Source organism: Chaetodon auriga, chromosome 1 (genome assembly GCF_051107435.1).
Source record: "Chaetodon auriga isolate fChaAug3 chromosome 1, fChaAug3.hap1, whole genome shotgun sequence".
Taxonomy (NCBI): Eukaryota; Metazoa; Chordata; class Actinopteri; order Chaetodontiformes; family Chaetodontidae; genus Chaetodon; species Chaetodon auriga.
In genome coordinates, this window is record NC_135074.1 from 1,207,359 (window position 1) to 1,233,476 (window position 26,118).

At 38.1% G+C, this 26,118-nt stretch overlaps 2 protein-coding genes across 4 annotated transcripts; both read left to right on the forward strand.

Moving 5' to 3' along the window:
• The first annotated feature begins 1,710 nt into the window (after positions 1 to 1,710).
• On the forward strand, positions 1,711 to 9,444 carry fadd (Fas (tnfrsf6)-associated via death domain). Its single transcript, XM_076736912.1, has 2 exons — positions 1,711 to 2,054; positions 8,750 to 9,444. The coding sequence occupies exons 1-2, from the start codon at positions 1,754 to 1,756 to the stop codon at positions 9,019 to 9,021; spliced, it is 573 nt and encodes a 190-aa protein (XP_076593027.1). The 5' UTR covers positions 1,711 to 1,753; the 3' UTR covers positions 9,022 to 9,444.
• Positions 9,445 to 20,116: 10,672 nt separating this feature from the next.
• Positions 20,117 to 24,973, forward strand: LOC143322455 (low choriolytic enzyme-like). 3 transcript variants are annotated; one of them, XM_076734078.1, is made up of 10 exons: positions 20,117 to 20,203; positions 20,811 to 20,841; positions 20,935 to 21,000; positions 21,345 to 21,497; positions 22,014 to 22,131; positions 22,307 to 22,485; positions 22,734 to 22,815; positions 23,700 to 23,824; positions 24,134 to 24,227; positions 24,774 to 24,972. In XM_076734078.1, the coding sequence occupies exons 1-9, from the start codon at positions 20,141 to 20,143 to the stop codon at positions 24,187 to 24,189; spliced, it is 873 nt and encodes a 290-aa protein (XP_076590193.1). In that variant the 5' UTR covers positions 20,117 to 20,140; the 3' UTR covers positions 24,190 to 24,227; positions 24,774 to 24,972. The 3 variants fall into 3 exon arrangements, with proteins under 3 accessions (XP_076590193.1, XP_076591829.1, XP_076591006.1); XM_076735714.1 differs by lacking the exon at positions 23,700 to 23,824 and having other exon boundaries at positions 24,774 to 24,973; XM_076734891.1 differs by lacking the exon at positions 24,134 to 24,227.
• Positions 24,974 to 26,118: the final 1,145 nt, after the last annotated feature.

Genomic DNA, 26,118 nt, shown 5'->3' on the forward strand with positions numbered 1-26,118 from the left:
ATCTAAAAACTTAATTAGAAGACGAGACACAAATATTTCTAAACGTATTATGGATATGAAAAAATCACTTAGTCACTGGTTAACCAGGGACCTTACTATCTTTGGCAGAACCATTCTATCTAAAGCTGAAGGCATATCCAAATTAATTTATCCCTGTCACTCCCTATATATTTCCTCTAATAACATAAATAAAGCTAACACAGTTATTTTCCAATTTTTGTGGAGGAATAAAACCCACTACATTAAAAAGTCTCAGCTTGTGAAGGAGTATGATAAAGGTGGCATCAAAGCTCCAGAATTTGAATCTATGGTTGGCACCTTTAGAATTAACTGGATAAAATCTTGTCTGTCACAGTCAAACTCCATGTGGTTCCACATTCCAAGGTCCTTGTTTGAAAAAATAGGAGGTTTAGACTTTATTTTGAAATGTGATTTCGAGGTGAACAAGATCCCGATCAAGCTATCTAATTTTCAGGTAGCAGGTTTTATATATAGGCCCACTGACTGATTACAAGATTGTAGACACCTGTGATGCTAATTAGTGGACACACCTTGGATTAACATGTCCCTTTGGTCACATTATTTTCTCTTTTGTCTTTTCTAGGGGTACCATCATTTTTGTCCAGGCCTGTTTCATGAGTTTATTTTTTTAAATAATTCATGGTTGAAAAGCAATGTCTGACTTTCATTGGTTAAATTTCACTGAATTTTTATTTATTATTACTTTTGTCAGATTCAAGTTATTTCTGTGACCATTGTGAGTTTTTCTTTCATTAACCAAAGGGTACCAACAATTTTGTCCACGTGTGTACTTCTATTACTTCGAGTACATTAGACAAAGCATACTCGAAATTTATCAAATGGCCTATTTTACCTAAAGTCAAAGAAACACACTTTAAAGTCATAAACAAAATTTATCCTGTGGCAGAACTTCTCAAAAAAAGATTTGGTTTTGAGGTGGATCAATGTTCCTTCTGTAGTGATGAAAATGAAACTCTGGAACATCTGTTTTTCTTATGCCCTATTACACAATGTTTTTGGTGTGATATAAAAAATTGGATCTCTTTAAAAATTAATGATGTGCCGCCATTTGAATTACATCATATTGTTTTTTATATGGATCATCTAACCTTGTCTGTTTCAGACATTATTAACATCATCCTATTATTGGGTAAATATCATATCCATTGTGCTAAATGGAAGAACGCTAAGCCTTCCGTCCCTAGTTTTATTAATGATTTTAAGTTATTTTCTTTATTGCTTAAAAAGATTAAAAAAAAAATAAAATAAAATAAAATAAAAAAATAAAACAAATATGCCAAGAAATTAAGCCTGGACTTTATCCATCTTCTGCTATTCTAAATTATAACTTATTTCTATTTTATTCCGCTGCTCCATTTTATATTAAATTTAAATGCCTGATAAAATGTATCTTCGCACCTTATCCCATTTACTACTATTTGTTGTTGTTTTGCTTTTGTTTTGTTTTGTTGTGATTCATGAATCCCCTATTGTTATATTTTTGCACTCTTATACGGAATTTAAGTTACATCTGTACTTTTATTATCCTCTTTAAGAGTTTATATTTTCAGTTGTTCCATAAAAAAAAAAGAAAAGAAAAAGAAAGTAAAAAAAAAAAAAAAAAAAAAAAAAAAAAAGACAAACAAACGGAAGTGAAAGTAAAACTGAACTATTTCCTAGTTCAGACAGATTACGTAGGTGTATCAGTGGAAGTGCGGTCTGCGTCCAAGACATGAGCTCTCTCCAGTTTAATGCTGTCTTACTGGAAATTTCTAATCAGCTGTCCGCAGAACAGCTGGAACAAATCAAGTTTCTGTGTCGAGACATGATCAGAAAAAGAGAGCTGGAAACAATCGACACCGGAAGAAAACTGTTTAATATTCTCACGGAGAGAGGCCGACTGGGAGCCGATAACAAGGAGTGTCTTTGCGAGCTACTCCGGGAAATTCAACGCCACGATCTGTCAGACAAATTAAACCGTTTTGAAAGTCAGAGTGGGTCTACCGACAACCAACCGGACGACGAGGAGAAAGGTACAGTAGCGTATGCATCATGTGGCGGTGTAAAGCCACAGGGGCGGGCAGCAGCTGAGTGTTTCGAGGGCTGCTAATACCGATAATGTTGATTATGAATGATAATGCATTTTTTGGTTTCTGCTGCCCAGTCAAACTGGGACATACACTCAGTATCCAATTTATTAGCCACACCTACCTAAGATAAAATACAACGCAATGCAATAAAGTACAACGGTTCTGCAATGAATGTAATTTTGGAGCCTGCAGTTTGCCCTGCTGTTAAACCACTGTGTTATTGTGCTAACTTAAGCCACTGATGTTTCTGTTTTCTGTATTCCTAGGTTTATCTAATAAACTGGACAGTGCATGTAACTGACCTGTAAAATGATACAATGTGATGATAATTATAATGATGAGATGGACTTTCTGTTATTTAGTTAGCCGCACATTGAAATTTTAATGCACTTTACAAAAGCTCCATCTCTATTCAAAAGGGGTCCAGTTGACACTTCATTGCTGCATGCATTAGAAACCTTTTGTCTGGACTTAAAGCACTGCAGTGTTGCACTCAAAGTTGGGAGACTTGCAAAAGGCATCAGAGGCTGAGATGTGTTGACTTTTAGTCTCTAGTAAGGGTCAAGCTACATAAACACTACATCCCGCATTTCCTATAAAGCAACTCAATAGTGTCATTTTGTTGGATTTTCATTTTAAATTTGTCGATGAAGTCTTCATCTAAGTGTGTGCATGTACAGTTCATTGTTTCTGGTATATGTTACAGTTATTCAGTAACTCACTGACCCTGTGATTAGCTTTGGCTGTTATAGACATATGGTGCAATGCATTAAGGGCAACTGGTCTCTCTGAACTTGACGTGGCATGTACTCATTGGGAATGCCCAATTACAAAATACCTTAGCAGTGATGATACTGTGATAATTAACATACCTAGTATTTTTCCTGACAAGTAGTAGTACATTGACCTGTATCTGTTATGTAAGTGGAACAGAACTGTTTCAACTGGAAAGTAACAGTAGTATGTACATTTTAGTACATATCATATTAATAGAATATGCAAATATTGTCTGTTAAAGTAGCAAGTCTGTTACTATAACTAACTTGTCTTAGGCTTATATTCCACATCTAGCTTAGTAATTGGGATTTCTTTAGGTTGTTTTAACCCCTTTTTATTCCCAGAGCATTACATACCAACGATTTGTCACGACCCTTGGCCTCAGACGCACAAAGTACCCTTAATCGTCTGTATGAGACAGACCAGGCTTCCAGCTTACTCCAATATAAACCCATGTGCAGTAATATTAGATGCCCAGAACTGCTCTAGCTGTTTTCTCATCCCAGTGACACACTAAGCCTACCTATCAGAAGGCCCTTTTAACATGTTAATGTTGTGAAATGGTCACAGTTTGGTTAGTTACATCATGAAGAGACAAGGAGAAAACAAGATGGCCACCAAGGGCTGGTGTGGTTTGTTAGGCTCCACACCTTTCCCTATTGTCTACACTTTTCTCAGTTTCTTGTCAGTTCCAGCCAGTGTTTTTCAACAAAAATCCTCTAATCCTCAAAGAAATGTCTGAATGCAAGTCAAGACTCAAACAACAAGTACAGAGAAAATGGATCTGTTTGGACACTTCTACTTTGCCTGTGGCTTCTGATTGCTCCACCTGTTCAAGCCCTTTGTTTGACAAGTAATCAGTTATCTACTTTTGGACTTCCTACTCCTCTGGATAACACACCAAGATTGAATCATTTTTGACATGGATATTTAGTTATTTATTCCATCTTCTGGCAGAAAGAATATTATAATGGAAAAGACAGCAAACAAATCACCAAGAGAAGCAAATGGCATGCTTGCAGTACTCTATTGTTTTTGCTGCTACTAGAAAATTCAACACCTGGTCAGGATGTGCGACTGGACACAGCAGAAAAAACATTGGTTCGGCATGATCACACCGGAGGGACTGAACCAACGGACATGTTCCAAATGGAATCACTGTTTGCTGAGCTGCAACAATCCATCAGTGACTCCAGTCTTCACTCAAATGAGTGTGGACTGCAGGATCAAACAGGTGAACTGTCCAAGGGCTGTGTCCATCAGAATGCACAACTGGGTCCAGCTGAAGCAGATGAACCTGGTCTACCAACAGAGTCAGAACTATCTCGCTCACGTTATCACATGAAAACAGGAAGAAAATGTGCAGGGAAATGGGCAACCACCAAATCCTGCACACACAGTGACAGAAGTGCCCCAGGTCATGCAGAAGGTAAAAAAAGGCAATTTAGATTTTTTCAGACTATATAACCTAATCATGCAAAGGTTATATGGGACTCAGAGACCAAACCAAAGGGTATTGTGGGAGGACATTTAAGTATTCGAAGTATTATATCAAAACAAGATCAAGTTCAACACCTACTGACAGACTCTAATTTGGATTACCTATGTGTAACTGAATCATGGCTGAATTGTAATATCCCGACACACATTGATGTACCTCGTTATGTCTGCTTTAGGAAAGACAGATTGATGGGAAGGGGAGGTGGAGCATTGATTTACATTAGAGATATTTTTAAGTGTGGTGAAATCAATTTGGATACACCTTTAGAATATGTGGCCATTAATGTAATGCTGTCAACAAAAAATAAATTTGACTTGACTTTATATAATCCTCCAATTTGACGTGACTTTATATAATCCTCCATCACTGGGTGCTTAATTTTACCAGGATTTAGATGAATTACTTAAACAACTAAATTGGAGCTGTGAAACTGTTTTTTTTATGAGACTTTAATATAAATTGGTTGGACAAAGGTAGCAAACAAAAACTAAAAACAATCCATTCAAAACATAATATCCAGCAAATAATTAAAGGATTGTCGAGACTTACTAAAGTCAGTAAAACTGTCATAGATTTGATATTTACGAACAGACCTGAAAGAGTGACAAAGACGTATAATTTAATTACAGGCCTGTCTGACCTCAATATGGTTTTAACTGTTAGAAAATTAACAAAAAACGTCTACAATCCTGGTGCAAGGACTCTGGTAAATCAGAGTTTGCAGGCATCCCCAAGAACAAGATGACACAATTTGAAAATGAATTACGGATTAACTGGGACGATGTTATGCAAACTCATGATGTAAACACCTGCTGTGCTACAATGATGAAAACACTTACAGATTTGATGCAGAAATATAGTCAACCATTGAAACACCCACGATGGCGCAGGGCTTTACCATGGCTGAATAAAGATATTCGCCAACTAATGAAGAAAAGAGATCTCGCGCTGAAACGCTCCTTAGTTAGAAAAACACAGACAGACATACTTATTTTCAAAGGGTTGAGAAATAAGGTAGTTAGGGAGTTGCGTACTGCAAAAACCTGTTATTTTATGCAACAAATTGCTGATTCAGAAGGGAAAAGTATATTTTACTAATTGAGTGCCTAATCTGAAAAAAAATCTATTGTGGAATTGAACATAAATGGAATAGCTAGTAACAATAATGTGGAAATTGCAAATGAATTTAATACATTTTTTATTCAGTTGAGGAGCTGGCAGAAAATTTCCAACCGGTTAAATTAGAAGACATACCGAGAGCTCTCATTGTCTTTTCATATTGAAGAGGTCAATCAAAATGAGACCAGTAAATTTATAATGCAATTAAGGCATTCTAAGGCCAAGGATCATTTTGGGTTGGATACCTTATTAATTAAAAAACACAGTTCTCTTCTTCAAGTGCCAGTGACACATGTGGTTAACTCATCAATCAGAGCTAATGCATTTCTTAAGATCTGGAAAAAGGCAATCATAAGTCCCATTCACAGGTCTGGAGCACCTCACCTTGGTCTCCAATTATAGACCAGTTTCCATCTTACATGTCCACTCAAAAGTACTTGAAAGAACAGTTGCTAAACAACTTGTTGATTACCTTGAAAGCACCCCAGACAATTTGGGTTCAGAGCAGGGTACTCAACAGAGTTGGCAAACTGTTATCTCACAGAAACTATAAAACAGTTAGTAGATGAAGGAAATGTAGCCGTGGCAGTTATTCTTGGACTTTAAAAAGCCTTTGATACTGTCAACCACAAAATTCTCCTAAATAAGCTCAAAGCATATACTTTCTCTGATGAGACAATCGCTTGGTTCCGATCTTATCTTGAGCATAGAGAGCAATGGGTTAGATCTAATTCTACCCTGTCAACTGTACAGACTTGTCGAATGGGAATTCCACAAGGTTCAATTTTGGGCCCCTTGCTTTTTAGTTTATATATTGGTGATTTACCCAACAGCTGCAAAGAGAGCTAAATGCCAAATGTATACTGATGACACAATTGTATATGTTTCTGCAAAAACTCCTCAGATGGCAGCAGAAACACTGTCAAAAGAAATGTCTGGTGTGTTACAATGGCTTCAAAATAGTCATTTGACTGGCGAAAGATAGTGTCGATGTGCTTCTGAATCAAGAGGAAAGGAGGAAAACCAACGAAAATTCTGGAATAAAGATTAATGAGATAGAAATAGATCAGGTAGACGAGTTTAAATTTTTGGGTGTCATTTCGATTCTCAATTGAAGTTTGATCGACATATGAAGAGGCTGTGCAAAACTGTCAAAATGAATTTAAATTGCTTTCGCCTGATTAGACTGACTGAATGGGTGCACTTGCACCCATTAGGTCTCTATATAAACAGGCACTGAAAGTAATGAATCAAAAAACCTGTAACCTGTATTCACTGCGGAATTATCAAGAAATCAGAAATCAGAAAAAGCTTTATTGCCAAGTACGCTTTTACACATACAAGGAATTTGTTGTGGTGAAATTGGTGCATGACACATCTAAGAAATAATCTGTTAAGTTTTATAGATTTTTAACTGGTACATAAACAAAATGCTGGAATTAGAACTAGGGGTGCAACAAGCAGTAACTGTAGAACAGCAAAATGCAGAACAACATTCAGACAGTCATCCTTCTCGATAATAGGTACAAAACTCTGGAACACATTACCACCTGAAATCAAAACGTTGACAGACCTCAAGGTTTTTAACACACAAGCAAAACAATGGTTGAAACTGAAACAAGCATATGAACATTGTCTTTAACATACTGTACTATTGTATTATTTTAGTTTTCTGTCCTTATCTGTTTTGTGTTTTTGTTTTTTTGTCTCTATTTAGTCTTTGTTTTGTAATTTAATGTTTTTGTGCTGTTTTAACTTTGCTCTGGGAGTTTTAGTAAAGGCCTAACCAGGGACAGAGGTTGCAAATTAGCTTTGGCTAGACACCTGTATGCATGACATCTGTTTTGTATTTATATGAAATAATGTTTGATGCATTTGTCCCTGTTCAGTAAACATGAATAAATAAATAAAGTATGTAGTATGCTTCAACACTACTTGATTATCTTAGGATTACAATCAAAACTACTTGGTTAGGTTTAAGAAAAGATTGTTCATTTTTGGTTTCACTTTTGGTTTGTCATGGGACGCAAACCCTAATGTCCATTTGTTTGATGCATCCATCCAACCCACCTTTTTCCATTTGAAGATTTTCTTGCTCTTTATACTATGCCATCTTGATCTCGATGTCTTAATATTTTTGTGGATGGGTTTACTGAGGAATTAGTTGGATGCCCAGTGCATCTCACACGGACACTTAAGGTGTAAGTGTGTCTGCTGTATGAAATGCTGAGGGGCTTGACAAAGCATTGATATTTGACTATCTGGGAATGAGACCAAGCTCAGTGTTAACACACACAGCTTACTTCTCGTATACAATTCAGCCTGAGTAGACACGCTAGTTGGAACCTCAGTTTTAAAAGATCCACATACCACAGACTTCAACAGGAGGAATTCTGGTCACAAATCTTCTGACTATGGACCCTATTTTCCAACGTTTTTTGTTTCCAAGTGACTAATGGAGACAACAAGGACGGACATCACAGAAGTAGCGAGAGAGTAACAGCACCTACATAGACTTAAATATGCCAGCTTTCAACAGATATTCCTGGGGAAAAAAATGCAGTCGTTTCACATTTGAATGTATGGATTTTTTGCAATTCAAATGTAAATTTGAATTTAAAATATTCATTGACAGCCCTAGCCATCAATATATGAGCAAACAAATTGTTTTAAACAAAGAATCCTCTTGAAAATATACTGTCCAAGTATAACAAAATATACTGAGGACACGACCTTAATTGAGACATTCTGAGCCTCAGACATGTATTTAAAGTGCAACATGAAAATAGTTATTATTGATGTATTTCATTCCTCCTATAATTACTGTATTCTTTGTCCTACTTCTCTTAATAATATTAATAATGCTTGTAAGTTTTGGGAATGCAGTCGTTCAGGAGGTAGAGGGGTCGTCCACCTATCAGAAGGTTGGTGGTTTGACCCCTGGCTTCCGCAGTCCACATGCTGAAGTATCCTTGGGCAAGATACTGAACCCCAAAACTGCCCCCCAGTGCTGTGCCTTTGGTGTGTGAGTAGATAATGCTCATAATGAGCAGGGAGCTTAGCTACTGTATGAATGTGTGCGTGAATGGGTGAATGCAGACTTGAGTTGTAAAAGTGCTTTCAGTGGTCTTCCGACTAGAAAAGCGCTTTACAAATACAGTCCGTTTACCATAATGCTTTGATAACAATGCTTTTCTTGAATGTTTCTTATTTAAACCCTTAATGTCTCCTCCTTCTTCAGCCAAACTGGACATTGCCACAGAGGTGATCTCCGAGAATCTGGGAAAGTCTTGGCGTAAACTGGGCCGCAAACTGGGTTTGACTGATGTTAAGCTGGAGTCCATCTACAAGAGGCATCCCACAGAACTGGAGGAGATGGCAGTGGAGCTGCTGAAGGAGTGGAGGAAGATTCGAGGAGCTGAGGCACGAACAGAGGAGCTGATAAAAGCCCTGAGAGCCTGCCAGTACAACCTGACAGCTGATAAAGTTGAACACAGACTCGCAACCCGTTGATATTGATGGAGATTTACAGATCCAATGAAACAGATTTATTTTGGGAATGTAAATGAAAGCTGGAATTTAAAGAAATCAAATTTCAACAAAGTTATCCACAGATATATGAAATTATGCAAAAAAAAAAATTATCTTTGGTGAGGTGAATAAATCGACTGATTGAAACAAGCATGCAAGAGAAAGTGTGTTTATAGGACTAAGCAGAGCTCTTCAGCGCCAGCTAATATTGATCATCTTTCACGTTTTTAAATTAATTTGGTGATATTCTGATTCTCAAATAATGGTAATCCAACAGAAAGGGAGATTTCTGCTGGTAGTGGTGGAAACATTTACAGACTTGTCAGCAATATCAAAAGCTACTTAGAAACACTTACTAATTTTATTGTGATTTCTTGCATTATATTAAAAATCAAATTGTATCAACATGAGGCATTTTCATTCATACTAACTAACGTTGCCCTTGCCATTATTAGACCGCAAATGCTGTTTTTCAGTTTTCTACTTTTGTAAAAGGAGGTAGAGGTCAAACAATGACCTATTTGGATTTTCCAGGAAAACAGGTGATACAGGGACCTGTTTGAAACCTCTTAAAAGTCCTGTTATTTTTATTAGCTTGCAGTCACAATATATGTGATTATAGAGGATAAGATAGAAATAAGTTGGAAGGAATACTTTACATTTACAATACATTTTGGAAAATCCACTTACTCACCTTCTGGTGAGATCAATACCACTTTCATATGTTTGTTAAATATAAGGCTACACTGATGGCAAATTAAACAAAACAGATATTAAACAAAACAAGATATAACCTGTTAGTAAGCTTTTGAGGAGCTGTTTGGCAGGCTGACAGTACTGACCTCCTCTAACTTTCCACCAGAAAATGACTTAGGCAAAGGTAAAGGCCAATGTATTTGTATAGCACAATTCATACACCAGGCAATTCAAAGTGCTTTACAGAAGCATAAAAATACATTAAAATCATAAATAGAAAATACATTTCAAAGAAAGAGAGGAAGAAAGAAAGAAATTAGAAGAGAATAGAAAAATAAAAATAAAATACATTTAAAGTCAAATTAAAAACAGAAGCCAGTAAAAGACAATAATTTAGAATTTAGAATGATTAAAATCATTGAGTAGATATATTTACTTTGAGTGAAAGCTGTAGCAAATAACAATGTTTTCAACCCTGATTTAAATGAACTGACAGTTGGTGCAGACCTCAGGGGTGCAGGGAGATTGTTCCACAAGTGAGGAGCATAATAACTGAAAGCTGCTTCACTTTGTTTGGTTCTGATTCTGGGAACACACAATAGACCTGTCCCTGATGACCTGACAGGTCTGGATACTTCGTATGGAATTAATAAATCTAGAATATGTTTTGGTCCTAGACCATGTAATGCTTTGTAGACCAACAGTAAGATTTTAAAGTCTATTCTTTGACTCACAGGAAGCTAATATAGTGATCTGAGGACTGGTGTGTTATGGTCCATTTTTCTGGTGTTTGTAAGGACTCGTGCAGCAGCATTTTGAATCAACTGTAGTTGCCTATTTTTATTTTTTTTTTAGGAGTTGGTGAGCCAAGGTGAGCACTTATCTTTGACCTTTCATTTTTGGGGCCAAATACAATCACTTCTGTCTTATCTGCATTAAGCTGAAGAAAATTCTAGCACATCCACTCATTGATTTGATGAATACGCTCAATCAGTGAAAGTAAGGGACTGTAGTCATGTGATGACACAGAAATATAAAGTTGTGTATCATCTGCGTAAGTATGATAAGAAATATTATGATGCTCCATAATCTGAGCTAGGGGCAGCATGTAGATATTGAAAAGAAATGGTCCGAGAATGGACCCTCATGGCACCCCACACATTATCTTTTTTTCGTTCAGACACATGCTCACCAATTGACACAAAGTAGTCCCTATCTTGTAAATAGGATTTGAACCACTGTAGTACAAGTCCCACCCACTTTTCCAGTCTGTCAAGAAGTTTGTCATGATCAACTGTATCAAAGGCAGCACTGAGATCTAATAATACTAAGACTGACGTTTTGGTAGCATCATTATTCAGATGTATGTTATTTAAAACTTTGATAAGTACAGTCTCAGTGCTGTGGTGTGGACGAAATCCAGACTGAAATGCATTAAAAGATTGTTCTGCATCATGAAAGCATGCATTTGTTGAAAAACAACCCTTTCAATAATTTTTCCTAGAAAGGGAAGATTTGAAATTGGCCTGTAGATACTTATTACTGAAGCATCTATATTAGTCTTTTTTAGGAGAGGTTTTATTACTGCTGTTTTCAAGGCCTGGGGAAACTGAGCAGACTGAAGAGAATTATTTATTATCTGCAACACATCTGGAGCTATGCAATTAAAAACATTTTTTAAAAAGTTTGTTGGCAGAGTATCAAAGCAGCATGTTGTAGATTTTAACTGTGATACAGTTTCTGTCAGCTTTGTATGATCTAGAAGGTTAAAATGTGCCAGATTAACTGCAGAACAAGAAGGCACAGGTGGACTTATCATTTTGCCTGAGCTGGAGCTGCACACTGTTTGTTTTATCCTTGAAATTTTATCTGTAAAAAAGGCTGCAAAATCATTGCATGACTTGTTGGATAGCAGTTCAGGAGGGACTGATGCTGTGGGGTTTGTCAGTCTAACAGAAAAGTGCGGGCATTATTACAGTTTCTGTTGCTAATCTCTGAGAAGAATGCTTGTCTTGCGTTCTTTAGTTCATGGTTGTAGGTGTGGAGACTGTTTTTGTAAATCTCATAATGAACCTGGAATTTGGTTTTCCGCCACCTGCGCTCTGCCTGTCTGCAGATTCTTTTCTGGACTTTGACCAGTGTCGTGTTTCTCCAAGGTGCCTTTTTCCTTCCTGACAAAACTTTGGTCTTAACTGGGGCAATGGAGACAATAATAGTCATAACTTTGGAACTGAAAGTATTTACAAGGCCATCAGTTGAAGCTGAGGGCAGTGTTGGTGATGGTGTAAAAGACTGAGTGAAGACAGCCTCAGAGATATTAAGCCCTTTGGAAATAACCAAATCTAATATATGCCCTCTGTTATGTATTAAATGTGTTACGTGCTAAGATAGGCCAAAATGATCCAGAATGTTTAAAAGTTCTTTAGCACATCCATCTTTGAGATTATCAACATGAATGTTGAAGTCACCCACTAACACAACACAGTCAAAATCAATACAAACAACTGACAGTAGTTTGGCAAACTCATTGGAAAACTTTGCATTGTATTTTGGGGGTTTGTAGATGATTATGAAGACTGATCGACAGGGAGACTTTGATTGAATGGCAACATATTCAAAAGATTCAGACTCACCATAAGAGACTCTCTTGCATTGAATGCTATCATTAAACAGAATGGCAACTCCACCTCCTCTCTTATGTATTCTTACTTCACTTACGAAAGTGAAATTCGGAGGGGCTGACTCATTGAGAACTGCTGCACTGTTATCTTGTCCTAACCAAGTTTCAGTTAAAAACATAAAATCAAGCTTGTGCTTGATGATAAAATCATTGATTAAGAATGATTTGCCTGCCAAAGACCTAACATTTAAAATAGCTAACTTAAATGTGCTAAAAAGTCCAACATCCCCATGTTTTAGAACATACTGTGGCCGACATGGAATACATGTTAAATTCGATGATGTGGAGAGATGGACCGATCTTCTGCTCCTACCTATTGAGACATGAATCAATGAAGCTTCCGGCACAATGGGCCCTGGCTTTTCCATGGAAAAGTCAGGCATAACATTTGCCTTAAAAGCTGGACCCAGAACACATCACTCACCAACGCAAACAGGTGGCTGTGCTGGGCTCTTACTAGGGGAAGGGAGTAGGTTCAGATCAAGCCATGGAGGGGGTGGAGGTGGTGCCCGTCGGCGCTGTGGTGGTCGAGGGGGACTGGGTGGTTTTAGGGGTTGGGGTGGAATTTGGGGGGACAGGATCCCAGATGGGTGAGGAGTAAGCCTGATGCCAGTGCTGACAAGTTTGTTCATTTGGTCAGTAAACTCCAGCGGGGGGGAGGAGGGTGATGGGATACCCAGTGAAGATGATGAGCTAGATGGAGTTTGGGCAGTTGGAGATGGAGACCTAGGTGGAGTTTTAGTGGTTTGAGTGGGTGAATCCTCACGAGCAGTGGCCCCTGGTGGAGGACTTGAGGCATCCCCTTTTTTGCTTGGGCATCCCTCATGGTTAGAGCATACAGGTGGGGGGAGAGTCAGTTCTCCTTCATGTTTTGGTGTTTGCTGATTTTGTTTGGATTCCTCTTGTCTCTTGTCCTTGGGAGTGGGAACAGCGTTACGCAGGAACGTTGTTTAGGGAAAGTCCGTCTCCTTTGAAAAAATGTCTGCGGTCCCAGAAAAACTTAAAATTGTCAATAAAATGCACTGGTGGAGTGGACATCACATGCAGTTGAAGGCCATCTGTTTACTGCCAACAATCTCCTGAATCTCTCTTCTCCTCTGACTGATGGTACAGGCCCACTGAAGAAGATTTCAGCATTCAGAGAGCTCACTGCATTTAGCAGTTTACCTAAGTCTCGTTTGAGCACTTCAGATCGTCGTTTCGCAATATCATTTGCCCCTGTGCAGTACAAGGTATTTCAAAGTTGGAATTTCTGCAACAAAACTAAGGATTCGGTCAGTCATGTTGGAGACTGTATCATCAGGAAAGCACAACACTTTTGTGTTTCTGCTGTACATGCTTCCCACATCTTTAATAGCAGAATCACCACAAAACTGATACTGGCAGATTTATTACCCAATACACAGCCCTTTAGTTTTGTGGGAGCTGTATCAGAGCTAATTAGCTGGATGTTAGCATTCTCCAGTCCGCTGTTTTGAGTCAGCGGCAAAGTGCTGTCATTTCCACAAGGTCCGTTCACTTCTGCATTTATTTCCAGATGCTGAACTTTAGTTTCCAACACTTCAACCTGCTGCAGAAGTTTGTAGAGGTCATCTGTGGAGAAAGGAGGCATTTTGGTACTAGTTAGCTTTAGCTGCTAGCAGGCTTTTTCTGTTGGTAGGCTGAAGCAGGATTTTTCTGTCAGTAGGCCAGAGCAGAGTGTATCCGTGAATATCAGAGGTTGCAAAGGTCATCCACAACTTTTAAATATTTGTCCATTAAATTTGTCTTTAGATGTCCAATTCAGCCAAAAATTAAAACTTTCAAGTTTAAGGAAAATTATAATAAACACAGAAAACAAGATGGGAAATCACGAGCCCAGATAGAAACCAGCTACCAGAGGAGGAGGAGGAGGAGGAGGAGGGGACTTGGCATATTTTCCAAAATATCAAACTATTCTTTTAAGATTATGTCTTCTGAATAAAAACAAAAAGAAATTAATTGTTATGATGGAAGGAATGATCAGAAGCCATCAAACTGTTTATCGTGATGACTGATTTTTTTAACATTACTTGAAAATGAGATGTTATTGAGATCGCATGTCTCATTAATATCTGTGGAATCTACAAAGTGTCAGTGTTCTTTGTCATTTCAGTAACAGCAAATCAGCTTTTAATGCTTTTGAAGTTTACAGATTAATTTTTCCTGAACAACCCAAAATGACTGCTCCATTAGGGGAGCTCCATTGCCATTGCTACATTAACAAACACATTATTAAAGGTAGGGAATGGTAAACAAACAGCAGTCTGTGTTGCTTATTTGTCCCATCCATCCACCCTGACCTCTGACTTTTGTTGCTCTGAAACAGTGTCAACTTACTTCTTCTGTTGCGCCCATCACAATGTCTGTAACCACTAGAGGGGGTTGTCACTTCAGCATGAACGGATCATGCTTCGGTGCAGTTGCAGACTCAGCTGATGATTTTCTTTGGACGACAGTCTCCTACTTGAAATGTCCGAATTCATTTTAGCACAGAACAAGGTCTATGAATTTGTATAGCACTCATCCAAACAAGGTTACAAAGTACGTCACAAAATACGTGAGAATAAAACAAAAAGAATTGTAACAAGAAATTAAAGAAATGTAGCAGAACAAAAGAAAATTAAACAACAACATAGCAGTTGCAAATCAGGCATCAAAACAGGCTTTCCTATAGCACAGGCCAGTCCAGAGCCTAGGGGCCCTTGTGCAAAAAGACCAAAAGATTTAGTCACCAGCCTTGATTTAGGAACAACTAGTGGGGGTACATTTGAGGATCTTAGGTGATGACCTATTCAAGCAACAGATGCACTTTGCACACTAGGCCACAGCATCCACTTGGGGGATTAAAATGGTGCTATTCTTTTTATGTACTCTATACTTTTTGTCACTGGACTGGTAATGGACAGCTATATGTACACTGGGCTGGCACTGTTTGAAATCGGTGGAAAATGCCAAAAAGCTGAATGGAGAAACAGTGGATAATTTACACTGCCTTAGCATGGGTCAGTCTTTTTTTTTTTTTTTTTTCCAGAACCAATTTTAGAGGGAGAATTGACTTTGCTATCAGTTAGCCTTTAATGTGAGTCCACAGTATACTTGTACAGCCTGTTCAGTCTTCTGGGGGTTAGGGTTAAATGCCAAACACACCTGGATAGAGAAACATTGGAGAATCTGCACTGCCTCAGCTTGCTCCAGGCACCACACAAAAGACCTCTACATTGCCCTGCCCTACAAGAATGACAGCACAGGGGAGCATGGAAAGCAGTGTGCAAGGAGATGGAGGTGTGGCAAAAAATGGTCCAATGACTACTAGCCTGTAGAACTTACACTGATCACTGTAAAGTTCTATGAGAGGCTGGCACTGAGACACATGAAGTCCTAACTCCCAGAACACCACAATTCACCTACCACCCAACCGGAATACTGAGGATGCTGTCCTAACTGCCCTTCACCTGACGTTTTGCCACCTGGGCAGAAAGGAGAATTACATCAGAATGCTGTTCATAGACTTAAGCTCAGCATTCAACACAATTATCTTACAGAGATTGGTTTTACACCTCAGTGTGTGTTTCCAGGTGCTGGGGAATCTAACCAGATAAAGCGGGGAAAATAAGTACTGAATGTGTCCACATTTTGTCAGTGAAAATATTTCTAATGGGACTATTGAAATTATTTTTTCACCAGATGTCAGTAACAACCCAATTAATCCACAAATATCAAACAAGCTTCAACATGTTTTTTCTTAACTGGTGGAGTCTTGTGTGGTGAACGTGTATGGAGGCCATGGAGGTTGAGTGCATTACTTATTTTGCTCTTTGAAAACAAGTACACCTGCTGATTCCCGGTCTTTACGAAGCTCTCCATGAGTGGTCCTTGACTCTTGGATGACTCTTCGGATTATTCTTTTGAATACTCTGCCAGAAATCTTGCGAGGAGCACCTGGTCATGGTTGATTAAAGGTGAAATAATGTTCTTTCCACTTCCGGATAATGACCCCAGCAATGTTCACTGGAACACTCAGAAGTTTAGAAATTTGTTTTTAACCAATGCTGTCACTATGTTTTGTAACAATGGGGTTGCAAAGATCTTGCGAAAGCTCTTTGCTTTTACCCCTAATGAAATGTTTCTTGTGTGACACTTGGTAATGAGAAACCTTTTTATAGGCGATCAATGAGGACTAAATCAGCTGATATTAATTTGCACTGATAGGGGGCAGGATTGCATTCTAAATACTGACAGATTTCAGCTGGTTTCTTGGCTTTCCATGACTTTTTGTACCTCCTCTTCTTCATGTGTTCAATACTTCTTGCCTGTGTCATTCCACTTTATTTCACATAACTTAATTTAAGGACTTATTTGTTTTGATTTCTTTGTATTTGTGGATTATTTAGGCTGTTACTGATATCTGATGATTTAGACGAAAATGTTGACACATTCAATACTTATTTTCCCCACTGTATTGTCGTGTTCAAACAGTAAAGGACCTTTGCCAAACTGTTGACTCAAATTTTGAAGAAGCCACACTAGAATACGGTATGGTCCGAGCGTAAACGTGAATGTAGCATTTATGTTTATAGATGAGAAGAAAATGAATGACAAGAGATGTTTGAATAGCGAGCTGTCAGCATGTTATGACATTTGGCTGAACACACCACTGTGTATTGCTATTGAGGGAGCGATCTCAGTGGCTGTGCTTATTTTAACCAAATAAGATTTGATACGACCTGGCCCTCAGAGGGCTGATGAGGAAGGCTGGGCTTCTTCGGCCATGGGATGCGCCGCCATGTCATCAGCATTGACATGGACGGTGTGCCAGGAATCTGTCAGTGCTCCAGATGATCGTGTTTTGCTCCATCAGTGGTTTGGAAAGTTTGTTTTTTCTTTTGGAACAGTGAAGAGGGTAGAGGCGTGAGGGATGACGGTTAGGGGTGGGGGATCAGGGATGAGGGACGAGGGGTGAAGGTTGGAGGGTGGGGGGTGAGGGATGAATAGATGTTTGGTCCGATTATATTGCACAATAATTCTAAGCTAAGTTGAAACAGACTGAAATGAAAGACTCTCTGTGGCTCAGGAGATAGAGCGGTCATCCATCAATCAGGAAGTCGGTGGTTTGATCCCTGTCCTCGACAGTCCACATGCCGAAGTATCCTTGGGCAAGATACTGAACCCCAAAACTGCCTCCAATGCTGCGCCATCGATGTGTGAATTCATATGTACATTGCTTTGGATAAAAGCGTCTACCAAATGACTAATTGTAATTGTAAATGATCTCCAACTTAACTTTGTCAAGTGCATATCTTGATAACTTATAAGTTATCAAGATATGTCCTTTAACTCTCACATAAAGCAAATTTCAAGGACTGCCTTTTATCACCTGTGTAACATTGTAAAAATCAGTCATATCTTGTCTCAAAGCAATGCAGACAAACTACTCCACGCATTTGTTACTTCTATGTTGGATTATTGGCTGCCCTAGTTTGTTGTAAATACTCTCCAGCTGATCCAGAATGCTGTGACACATGTTCTGACAAAAACAGGGAAAAGAGATCATATTTTTCCCATATTAACTGCTGTGCTCTGGCTCCCTGTAAAATCTAGAATAGAATTTATGATCCTTCTCCTTATGTACAAAGTCTTAAATGGTCGGGCACCATGCATGTTCTCTAAAAGAGGGTTAGGGTTAGGGTTAGTGCTCTATTACCCGACTAGAACACTGCATCCCCGAAGGCAGACTTACTTATGTTCCTAAAGTCTCCAAAAGCAGAATGGTTACCAAAGACTTTAGTCATCAAGCTCCTCCTCTGAGGAACCGTCTTCCAATTTTGGTCCAGGAGGCAGACACCCTCTCTACATTTAAGAATTGCCAATCCATTCAATAGGCCTAGTTGTTGAGATATTAAGTGAAAAGTTTCAGGTGGCTTTGACAGGCTGAAGAAATTCAGCCTGCCAAAGACAATGATGGTGCACTTCTACACAGCCATCATTGAGTCCATCCTCACCTCTTCCATCACCATCTGGTACGCTGCTGCCACCGCTAAGGACAAGGGCAGACTTCAGCGTGTTATTCGGTCTGCAGAGAAGGTGATCGGTTGCAATCTCCCATCTCTTCAGGACCTGTACGCCTCCAGGACCCTGAGGCGTGCAGAAGAGATTGTGGCTGATCCCTCTCACCCCGGACACAAACCCTTTGAGTCACTCCCCTCTGGCAGGAGGCTGCGGTCCATCAGAGCCAGAACCTCACGCCACAAGAACAGTTTTTTCCCGTCTGCTGTCAGCCTTATCAGCAAGGCCCGGAACCCCCCAACACTCTTCACACTCCACCTCTGCCTCATCTTGTCACATTGACATAGATACATCTCTATGCGTTACATTAACGCTCAGCTTGGACTTCTTTCTGAAAAAACAGACTGTGTTTCCGGAAAATAACAAACAAACAAAAAACAGACTTGTGTATATATATTTATATTGTTATATTTTGTACTCTTTTTTAGTAGATGTGTCATACACCAACCTCACCACAACAAATTCCTCCTATGTGTAAAATCGTACTTGGCAATAAAGCTTTTTCTGATTCTGATTCTGATTCTGATGACTTCCTATGATTTTCCAAATGCAAAAACCTAATGTAAAACATGCAGTCTAATCTGTGCTTTTCCCTTGTCATTGTTCCTGTTTTTGTAACACTTTGCAAGACTGTGTAAAACAAACGTGTATTGCAATGTGCCCAACATTTGGAGAAGTCATATAAACACAAACAAGGCTTCTGCAACTCTTCATGTCTGAGCTTAACCACACAGAGAGGTTGCGTAACTGTGCACACCTGAATGTAATTACATAAACGTGAATAAAGACAGAATTAATTTCAGTTATATTGTTTGTGCTGTTGGTCTTGCAGCTGCTTTGTGTAGCTCTAGTCAGTTGTGTGATACATGTTGAATGATCAGTAACTTTCAAGGAAAAGCTTTACGTTTTCCTGCAAATATGTGCTTTCATTAATTGTCAAGTATGTTCTAATCATAACTCTTTTGGTGTCACTAAAAGATTTAATTGGTAATGAAGGTAATAGCTTGTTTATTTATAGATCATAATTCCCATGACCCACTGCATATTGAAAATAAATCCTTTCCTGAAAACATGTCTTTGGTAAATGGATATGGATATATATATATTCTAGTGTGACAACCACTCAACTATACACTAGACATGTAGACTCTCATACAAGACCACAACAACAAAACATAGACCACTTGCTTATAACACAGACACACATACACACACATGTTGATGTTAATGTTCTTAATGTTGTTTATGTTCTTTCTGTTATTGTGTCTCTCTGATTGTTTTGTCCCTTTGTCTTGAAAAGGGTGAAAACAATTTTTAAAACATTTCAAACAAGATCAGTATTTTGACATATTAATTAATCAATTCTGCTTTTTTCTGAGTATATCATTGACTGCTAAAATGAGTAGCTTGCTCCTGCCTAGGGACAAACAGTAGAATTCAAAGGCCTAATCTTACACAAATGATGGTCAGTTTTACGTAATAACTGCCACCTCCAAATGCTGAATTTGTCAATAAGTCTTTGGTGAGCAGTATACCATATTAGGTGGCAAGTTAGCTCACTTTGCCGTCTATATAAGTTCAAACACTTCTGTTTCCCCAAGCATTTCTATGTCTGCTACTGCTGCTGTCCTACAACCAGTCATGATCCTCCAGGCAGCTGTGCTCAGTGTCCTCTTCTGCGCTATCCACAGTTTTACTATAGAGGTAAGCATCAGCAGACACTTATAACAATGTGGACAGACAATTCATCTGTCAATTAAATAAATACATAACATGTTCTGATACCTTTTGACAGTGCAATCAGGGTGATAAATTCTGAAAATTTACAGCCCCAAATTCTTCCTCAGTAAGATACAATGATCAGCACTGAAATGATATAATGATATTTTCTGACTGCTCAGCTTAGAAGGAAATTTGATTGTGGGGAAAACTGACATGGAAGCTATTTCAAAACAAAGATCATTTGGTAAAGTGCAAAAAGAAAAATGTGTTTTTTCATTTTATACTTTGTAGTTTTTAAACTGCATTAAATTCTAACTGTGTGCAAAAATACAAGCATTTTGCTTTATCTACCTTGAATGATGTACATTAAAATTTAGAAAAAGTAATACTGGTTTTCACCAGGCCCCCTGTTTTCCTCTACATGCTGTCTGTAGGATCTGCACTTACCACAGTATTCTGAAATATAGGTCAAATCCCTCCTGAATTTACAAGGAAGGAAATTTTAACATCTTTGATTCAAATGAGTCCACTGTGCCTCCATATCCATTCAACTACATTTAACTGACTTTTTTTTTTTACCTTGTGTCAGGCTTCTTTTGAAAAGAGTGATGAGTACTCTGGTAAGACATAGCTACTTTTCAGACAGTAAACTTTAGTAAATATAGGCTTATGTTGTGCAACTAATGCATGAACAAACTGTTTCTACTCTGCAGGTAATACCATTGAGGATGATGATTTCAGTGTCTCTACGCTGTTAGAGAGGGCCAATACTAATGTTGGTATGTTCATCTCCTCTGCAACTGCTTTATTCATTCTCTTTGATGGCATTATCATTCTAGCAACAAATGTACAGTGACTGAGAACGATCAAACATAATCTTAAATATTGAACAAGACTGTCAGAAATAATGCACAATGCAGGGTTTACAGTACATACCTGTAAGTGTACAGCAAAGAAACGTAACAGAATCATCAGTGTGGAAGATTTGACCTGCCTTTATCACAGGGGTGGTAAGGAAAAAAACAGAAAAAGATTTTATTTATTTATTTATTTAAATTTAAAAAAAAAAAAAAAAAAAAAAAAAAAAAAACATTTTCTCCACCATGCTCATGTCATTTTGCAGGAAAGAACTCAGATGAGCCTCTAGTGATGTTTGGAGACATAGCAATGCCAACTGGTCTAGAAAATGCTGATCCCTGCACAGAACGAGGGTGCCTGTGGCCTAAAGCCACCGATGGCAACGTCTATGTACCCTACCGCATCTCCAGCCAGTACTGTAAGTCTCAACAAACCAGTCCTTTTTTCAAGGCAGGGCTTTTATATTGGTTCTGTATTATAATGTCATAAATATAACCCATAAAGTGTTCAGAATTCACCAGTGTCAAATGCATGCTTTATACATGTTTTTTCCTGCAGTACTAGTAGCTTGTGGTAGCAGTAAAGTGTAGCCTTGTAGTAGCAATAGTTGTAGTGATAGTAGTAGCAGCATAGTAGAAATAGTAGTTAGTTTTAACAGTGAGTAGTAGTAATAGCAACAGCAACGTAGTAGAAGTGGCTGTGGCTCAGGTGCCACTTATCAGAAGTTCAGCAGTTCAATCCCTGGCATCAGCAGTCTACATTTTGAAGTATCCTTGGGCAAGATACTGAACCCCAAAATGCCCTCAATTCTGTACCATAGGTGTGTGAATGGTTAAAGCTTGCTACCATTGTATGAATGTATTGGTGAATGTAGACTTGTGTTGTAAAAGCATTGTGAGTGGTCATACATATTTTTTGATTTTTTACCGTAAAGCTCAGAGAGAGAGAAATACCATCATCCAAGGTCTACGGTCATTTGCTGCATCCACCTGCATCCGCTTCACCCCGCTGAATGGTCAGATTGATTTTGTGGACATCCAGTCTCGCTCAGGGTATGGACTATGCAATGCACATCCCACATGTGCATGCATAAATGCACCTTTAGATCATTTTTACACCTTGTGGAAGAGCCTTGTCTTTAACGGGTGTGTCTGGTCAAGGGACGCCTAGTGGATTATTCTTAAGGGGCTTTACTGTTTGGTAGTTTTATTTACTGTTCTCTTTCAGGTGTTACTCATTTGTTGGGCGTCGTGGTAGAGGACAGACAGTGTCTTTGAGTCGCCAGGGCTGTGTTTTCCAGCAGGTCATCCAGCATGAGCTGCTCCATGCGCTGGGCTTCAACCATGAACAGACCCGGTCTGACAGGGACCAGCATGTTCGCATCCTATTTGAGAACATTATTCCTGGTGGGTCATATTACTGACATAATGAAAACATGACTTGAGTTAACTTTATCATATCATTTCAGATTTGTTTAAACAAGACCTCTATAATGAGCAACCACATGTACAGAAATAGTGACGAACAGATAACTATTCACTGGTTTTATTACAGCACTTTTCAGTCAATTTGAATGCCAAACTGTAATAGAAAATAAAAAAAAAAAAGAGAGAGAGAGAGACAATAGTTGATTGAGCTGTGTGATCCTTTCCAGGAATGCAGGGCAATTTCAGGAAGATCAGAACAAGGAACCTTGGCACTCCCTATGACTACAACTCGGTCATGCACTATGGAAGGTAGCATGTCAGTTCAATCATTGAACATAATAAAATTAAACTACAACAAATGAAACTGAAAAAAATGAAATTATGAAATCATGTAATATATATATAACACAACGAAGCATTTTTAAAGGACACGTTCCTTTTGTGTCAAGTCTGTCTTCAAATATTATTCACATGTCCATATGTACATTGAACAAGTTACAGGACTCTAGAGTCATTCTTTCTCTCCATACTGGCCATGAAAAGAGTCTAATGCTGTAAATGTATGTCAGCTGTAACTGTAAACTGTAAATGTATATGCCATATTATCACCTTATAAATTTGCTATGGCGAACATGTTGGCAAACAGGTGCTTATTTACACAACCAGCAGACATGAAGAGACATTAGTATTTATATATAGTCCCTCCCCTTTTAGCCCTGTTTTTGGTCTTCACCAACTCCTGAGAGAAATATCAGGCTCCTTAGCTACTAAGTGATTTACTATTATCTGCAACTGTATTGCCCTGCTGTTTGCCTGCTAAAAGAAAAGTGAATATTATACTTACATTTATAAATGGTGCTCCAAGTGAATGAAAATGTCTCTCTGTGCCTGCAGGCTGCATGGATAAGTAAGTATTTGCAAGCATGATAACTGTAACAACTTCATAAGGTGGTAATACGTCAGATTACATGTTTTCATCTTGTTGTTGAGGTCTTCTGCCCCAAGTGACCAAAAGATTCTGAATTCAGCTTTAAACTTGTAGACTGTCCATACATCAGCTTTCAGTGGTCATTTAGCTCTATGGGAATTAACTAATAGTTCTTGCTGAACATGATATGGGCAGTTTAGTAAGAGTACATGGTGGCAGATTTACAGTTTAAACCTATCATAAGTACTGTGTATTTGCACCACAGATATGCCTTCTCTAGGAACAGGCAGCCAACCATCGTTCCCATCCCCAACAGCAATGTAGCCATTGGCAGGGCCAGCCAAATGAGTCCTACTGACATCCTTCGAGTGAACCGCCTTTATCGCTGCAGTACGTACCTTTCTACCCATGTAGCCTACGTACTAAATAAGGTCCTTTTTGTTTCTATATCTATCTACACTATATTTATTTTGAGCTATCAACATCCTCGCCTGTCTGCCTACCTACCTGGCTATGCACTAGCACATGTACCTACCAACAGTACACTCTCATACTATCTCCCTATTGACAAAATGGACAGACTAGTGAGCACAGGCCCAGAAAGATGAAAACCTGTGTTTTTTCATGTACATTGTAGCAGTAACAGAAAGAACTCAAGCAGCTTTTTTAGGTTTTGCTGTCTTTTGGAATTCATTTCAGATTCAACTGTCTCCAGAACTCACCTGGAACCAATGCAAAGAAACAATTTCCTCTAGAAATTGCTATGTAAACACTATCATGAATATGATCTAAAGTAAGTATAATATTTAGATGAACCTAGCTGTACATTCTGCCTTGGGGGGGGGGGGTATTTTGCATTTATATGATAGTGACAGACCTTTGAACTTTGAACATACATATATATACATATATATATACATATATATATATATATATATATATATATATATATATAGTATAAACAGTATGAGGTAGGTGCAGGTAGTGCAACTAATTAACTAAACTAAACTAACTAAAAACAGTATGTGTACAGGTGACATGTGCAACAGGTAGTGTAACAGTAACAGATGAGGTATAGAGTGTATATAAAATATACAAATTATTTATTTATGTGCATCAATGTTTCCCATTTCCCGCCTGACATCAATCTATGTTAAATAGCATATGTTAATCTATAAATTAAGGCAATATGAAATTGCTTCCTTTTAGTAATTAGTAAGAGATTGTAAGCATAGTCCTGTGGTGGAAGGCAAAAAACACTTATGCTGAAAAAAAAAGGGAAGCAATATATATGCATATTTATTCCATTCTTTTAATATATTCCTCCTTGTTCCAACAGGAAATCAAGAGGAAATGAGGACCGATGATTGATGCAACTTTTTATCTACAAGCAAGACCAGTTATGCATCTTGTGCTTCATGAACGTGCTTTAAACTAATTCCGAAATTGATTCAATTAGCTTCTGTGCTGACCTAATGAAAAATCAAGTGTCCCATGACATTATCACAAAATTACATTTGCCAGTATATATAACTACAGTTTATAATAACTGCTTGCAAACTTGACTGAATAATTAATAATGAATAAAAATATATGTTCATACATTTTAACCTCAAAGCAGTCTGTTTCTGTGTTCCACTACTCATACATACGTTGATCTGAAAAGACAAAACACTAAATACTGTACCAGCATTCACTACCACAAAAGATTTGAACTTGCGAACTACCTTTTTTACTTATCAACAACAAGATGAGCATTGATCTAGAAGCAGGATTCTGTGTCTGTATAAACCTATACAGGTGATCAGCAATACTCATATTTTCTGTCACTCTCACATTTTTGACCTTCATGAACAGGCCATGAGGAGGGCTAAACACACACAGGTGATCAAACTTAGCACGTACTGTGGTTGATAAGCCTTTTTTGGGGGCTTGTTCTGAATGCCACATACAGCCAGCACATACACTATGTTCACTCAGACACACAACTGTCGGACCAAGTCCCTTTTTAATTCTGATGATATAGGTTGGACAAAATAACAAATACATTCTGTGAAATATTATATTATTCCATACTATCCCATACATTTAAGAAATATTAAGAATGGGAAAGAGGGGTTGATTCAACCTTTATGAATAAGTTGTCAATTTGTGTTAAAGGCAGCCTTTGATAGTAAAGTACTTAAAGTAATTTATTTTTTCCATCCTCTTGTATCTACAGTATGAGATGGACAAAATGACAGAGAGTACATTTCACGACACTGCACAGGTGTTGCTTTAATTTTGTTCACCTCTGTGTGTGTAAGGTGTTATCCTCTAGGTTCACCCTGATCAGTGCAAATAAATATGATTTAATATCTAATTTATAAAAAGAGCTGATGTCAACTGAACAATTAGTGTAAGTAAACGGTCATCACACTTTTTAGCAACTGTGTTACATTAATATTATCTATGGAAAATGAGAAAATGATAATACCAAATCAGACAGAACAGTGATAGTATTGTACATATTGATAGAAAATGCAGCAAGTGTTCCTTTTCCCACCCATAGTGGTATGGAGCTGTTTCTGTCTGTGTATGTGTGTATGTACATTATGTCACATAAACTTGTGAGTTCAGCAGATTCCTTAGGTTTCTTAGTGCACAGATAATCCATATTTGGTCATACAGACAGAGTTAAGCAT

Bases quoted from the DNA above. Each gene is read 5' to 3' on its own strand.
- fadd (XM_076736912.1), top strand. From the start codon at position 1,754: ATGAGCTCTCTCCAGTTTAATGCTGTCTTACTGGAAATTTCTAATCAG. The intron at 2,055-8,749 runs GTACAGTAGCGT...CTCCTTCTTCAG, and splicing joins ACCGGACGACGAGGAGAAAG to CCAAACTGGACATTGCCACA.
- LOC143322455 (XM_076734078.1), top strand. From the start codon at position 20,141: ATGATCCTCCAGGCAGCTGTGCTCAGTGTCCTCTTCTGCGCTATCCAC. The intron at 20,842-20,934 runs GTAAGACATAGC...TCTACTCTGCAG, and splicing joins AAAGAGTGATGAGTACTCTG to GTAATACCATTGAGGATGAT. The intron at 21,001-21,344 runs GTATGTTCATCT...GTCATTTTGCAG, and splicing joins GAGGGCCAATACTAATGTTG to GAAAGAACTCAGATGAGCCT.